Genomic DNA, 4,647 nt, shown 5'->3' on the forward strand with positions numbered 1-4,647 from the left:
TAACTCCATGAAAAAAAAATTATCAAAAATTGAATCGAAGAAAAAATTATTTTTAAGGACCCCTAAATATTTTTGAACGAAAGTTAAAATATTTTTTTTTATCGTTTATCATCCAAATGACTTAACACATAAATATAAACACAAGGTGTAACATCATTCTTCCTTGATGGCCCCGGGCCTAGAGTTCTCTCTTCGGCCGAAGTTGATTAGTTTTTAATTTTCTTTATTTTGGGCCTTGGTCCCCCATTATACGAAAGCTAAAAGAAAAATTCCTCGAGTCGAGGAACTAACTGATCATAGACAGATGAAACTGGTGTGACCTCGTGATTGGCTTCCATTTTTATTTGTGAATTTTGATCTTTCTCCTTTAAGTTGGGGTCCCCGACTGCTTAGGATTCGTCGGCCGGCTGTTTGATGCCAATAACAAAAGGAAAGAAAACAATGAATTTGATTAAGGTTAATTTTATCCTGTGCGGGCTGCTGAATAAGTACCAAACTTACCGAAGGAGACAAAATGGAATGTATTCCTTATTCCATTCTTTGCCTTCATATAATCTCCAACTCCAAAGGGGAGCATCTCTCTCTCTCTCTCCCTCTCTCTGCTATTTTCTTTCATATCTTCTTGTATGTAAGTTTGTAAATATATAATTCCAAAGTCTCTAGCAATTGGTGCTCCAGTCAATAGAATCTTCCTCCTAAGACACCCAATTAAAACTTCGGTATTGTGTCTCGATCTGCAGACTTTTAATATGAATACATTCTAGGTAATCTTCAGGTAAGAGCCTTCCTAGCTAGCTCATTCATTTACTTTCACTCATGTTGATACATACCTATGCAGCAGCAGTAGCAGATTGACAAGTGCAGATGGAAAGTGACTCGAATTAATTGGGAGAAAGAGGAGGACATATAAAGATATTCAAATTCCAAGAATCTTCCTCCTTTGAGGACTTGAGGGTGAAGAGGGACCTCTCAACAGCCACAGTGGATTCCCCTCATCTGAAATCAGGGAATAAGATTCCCAGCTTTTGCCTGTACGTGCCAGGAGAGAACCAATACGAATGCACAAAACCAACAAATCATAATATATTAACAAATGGATCAATTCTGGTATCTAATACAAGGCCAAGGCATTATGATCGACTTGTTTGAAGAATTCAAAAGGGTACGTAGTGGTAGCATGAGAGACTGAGTTTGATATGCAGAGTGGAATTAGATCGAGCAAGAGGACTCACAAGGACCCACAACACACAACAAGCAGCTATTAGTATACCAAGGACAATATCTCTTTTCAAGTCGCTGTGAGTACTGGATTGGTTCCATCAGTTCTTCTTTTTTCAATTAAGATTCTATTCCAAGCTTCCCCCACCAATTTGCTTTATAAAGACATACTCAGCATACCCTTTGGTTTGTGAGAAATGCATTATACAAGGAGAAAGAGATAGCAGGCTAGCCTACGTCCTGAAAGAGAGCAAAGAACAATTGTTAGGAAGTTCATCACCATCACCACCACCACCACCACCACCACCTTCATCATCTCACTCACCAAACTAGGAATTTAGGCATACATACGGAGCAGTTACCAGGCTGCAAGTGGATCAGAGGTAAGGTTGGTTCAAGAGAAAGAGGCAGACATCCAGCTGATCCAGGTAAGAAGTAGTCAATGTAGATTTCAGTATTTCGCAGCTTCCATGCAGTTGAACATTTCACTGAAACTTACTTTGGGTTTTGAAGAGTAGAGAGAAGAATATAATGATGTACCATCATCATCACCACCAGCACCAGCACCAGCACCAACAGCAGGCAAAGAACATCCATTCCTCTTCTTCAAGCAGGATGGCCATCCCTCCTGAAAGGCATCTGTTTCTGCAGCCGGAAACTTGCCCTGAAGATTCAGGACTAGTCCTTTCAACTGATGCCAAGCCAAGACTCAAATGGACGCCTGATCTCCATGAGCGCTTCATAGAAGCAGTAAACCAGCTGGGAGGAGCAGAGAGTGAGTCTACTACAATGCATCACATAATATCACACCAAATCTATGAATGAAACAAGGGGCATCTGAATGCAGTTTAAAAATTTCATGGTTTTCAATGCAGAGGCTACTCCAAAAACAGTAATGAAACTTATGGGGATTCCAGGGCTAACATTATACCACCTAAAGAGTCATCTCCAGGTACTCCAATGTAAATACCTATAATTTTAATTTAAATAAGACAAATGTATAGATATTAGCAATTTTGGGATTGGAGGGACTCAGGTTTGAGTTTTCTTCTAACCTGACCCTACTAACTACCAACTCTCTCTCTCTAACTCTCTCATTTTACTTTTCTCGGTCCAACAGAAGTATAGGCTCAGCAAGAATCTGCACGTACATGCTAATAGTGGCACCACAAACAAAATTGGTAAGCAAAATTTATCTGTTCAAGTTCTGTGAAGAAATTTCTTTTCATACATTAATTGCAATTTAGAAATGATGACAAAAATAAAACTTTAACACAGTTTTGGGACAATGGTATTGATTAGGTGCAGTTGCAGCTGCAGTGCCAGGAGAAAGAATATCTGAAGTAAATGGAACTCATATGAACAGTATGAACATCGGACCACAGTCAAATAAGTATGAACATCAACAGCTAATTATGCACTCAATTCCTTATCATCTTATAAACTTCCCACGTTAAGACTTGCACTGACAATGGGAATTCTTAATACCAGAGGCTTGCATATAAATGAAACACTACAAATGCAAATTGAAGTGCAGAGAAGGCTACATGAGCAGCTTGAGGTAAACCATTCGCTTAAACTGTTGATAGAGAAATCACAGAATGAAATGCATTTTCACCTGTTCAACAATCTGCAGTTATTAATTTGTTCTAATTTCATCGATTACATGGAAAGGCACACCAGCCGTGATTACAAAATGAGAATAGAAGAGCTCATAATTCCACAGTAATCTAGACTTCTGGTAGATGCTCTACTGTGGAAAAAACCAGAAAAAGAAAATTAAAAAAAAATAATAATAATTTTTGCACCCCATAAATTGTTAATTGTATTGGTACAAATGGTTAGATTTAGTTTCATTATAGAGTTTCGTTAAAGATAGATGAAGCAGAAATATGTTCATGGAAAGAAGCCCCATGGTGAACAAGCAATATGTGATTAATTATGTACAAACAATGAAGACTTCGCATTGGATAATTCAGATGAGACGTATAAATAAACAAGCTGATAGGACATGTATAAGTAGATGTAGAGTAAAACTTCCTATAATTAATTTTAGTACTTTGACAAAAAGCATTATCTGTTGCTGCATATTTTCTCAATTTTATGTATCACTGAAAGTTGTAGAGGGTAATATAGAGAGGAACACTGATGATTTGGTTTATTGAAGAGCAGGTACAGCGACACTTACAACTTCGTATCGAAGCTCAAGGAAAATACCTACAGTCGGTGCTGGAGAAAGCCCAGGAGACACTAGGAAGACAGAACTTAGGTACAGTGGGACTTGAAGCTGCCAAAGTTCAACTCTCTGAACTGGTATCCAAAGTCTCCACCCAATGCTTGAACTCTGCATTTACAGAGCTAAAAGAAGTACAGGGATCGTGCCCCCAAAACCAGCCCACCGATTGCTCTGTGGACAGCTGCCTCACCTCCTGTGAAGGATCTAAAAAGGATCAGGAGATACAAAACAATAGCAGGATGGGGCTAAGAGCTTATAATAGCAGCAGGGTACTATTGGAATCGGAAGAGACCATTCTACATCTAAAAGAGAATAACATGTTTGTTTCCGCTCTAACCAAGAATGCAGACCAAAGAATGTTTCCTTCAGAAGCAAGGTCTGGTGACTTGTCTATGAACATCGGACTTGAACGAGAAAAATGGAACCGTAGCAACTGCAACTCCGAGGAAAGATTCAAAGCAAGAAACACAGATGACAGCTTTCTAGAGCATACAACCAACAAGGCAGATTCAGTTAAAGTAGATCAGACTCAGAAAGTTTCTCAAGGATATAGCGTGCCATACTTTGCAGCAAAACTGGACCTAAATTCTCATGATGATATTGATGCTTCTTCAAGTTGCAAACAGTTTGACTTGAATGGTTTTAGCTGGAGCTAACAGGGTTTACCTTGAGTGGAGGGGATAAATTGCTGCAAAAGAATAGCATGCTGTTCTCTTCTTCTCACAGTTGAAGCTCAATGGAATAAGTTGCAGGACAAAGACAGAATGCATTTATAACCAACTGCATAGCAAGTATTTGATATATATGAATGAGTTCCAGGATTACAAACAGAAATGTATTCATCGCAACATCACTACTCATTTTTCAAAGAGGGGCTTATGCACACATTTAAGTAAAAACATTTTCCATCAACACATAAGTAATTACTGTGGAATAATCCTTTAGACATAGCATATCACCATAAGAACACAAACACAGATATATCAAATAGAGGCCAATGATTCCGGAATACTTACTTGATGAAGAAGATGTCATTGTGTCGATGTCGATAACTTGATCTTCAGCCCTTCTCCAATACTCTCTATAATGGGGATGGTATATTGCTTGTGTGTATTGTGAAGGCAGGGACCATGTTATTTATAGGAGACAATGCTTAAGGATCCTTACCCATTGAGGAATCCTAATTGCATATG

The 4,647-nt window shown here is 38.6% G+C and overlaps 1 protein-coding gene across 6 annotated transcripts; it reads left to right on the forward strand.

Moving 5' to 3' along the window:
- Positions 1-569: 569 nt before the first annotated feature.
- Positions 570-4,323, forward strand: LOC133723373 (myb-related protein 2-like). 6 transcript variants are annotated; one of them, XM_062150195.1, is made up of 8 exons: positions 570-719; positions 839-1,646; positions 1,732-1,993; positions 2,094-2,170; positions 2,339-2,399; positions 2,521-2,611; positions 2,710-2,779; positions 3,391-4,323. In XM_062150195.1, the coding sequence occupies exons 3-8, from the start codon at positions 1,750-1,752 to the stop codon at positions 4,108-4,110; spliced, it is 1,263 nt and encodes a 420-aa protein (XP_062006179.1). In that variant the 5' UTR covers positions 570-719; positions 839-1,646; positions 1,732-1,749; the 3' UTR covers positions 4,111-4,323. The 6 variants fall into 6 exon arrangements, with proteins under 6 accessions (XP_062006179.1, XP_062006181.1, XP_062006182.1 ...); XM_062150194.1 differs by having other exon boundaries at positions 589-764; XM_062150197.1 differs by having other exon boundaries at positions 587-1,646; positions 2,527-2,611.
- The last annotated feature ends 324 nt before the right edge of the window (positions 4,324-4,647 follow it).

This window comes from Rosa rugosa, chromosome 7, assembly GCF_958449725.1.
Source record: "Rosa rugosa chromosome 7, drRosRugo1.1, whole genome shotgun sequence".
NCBI lineage: Eukaryota > Viridiplantae > Streptophyta > Magnoliopsida > Rosales > Rosaceae > Rosa > Rosa rugosa.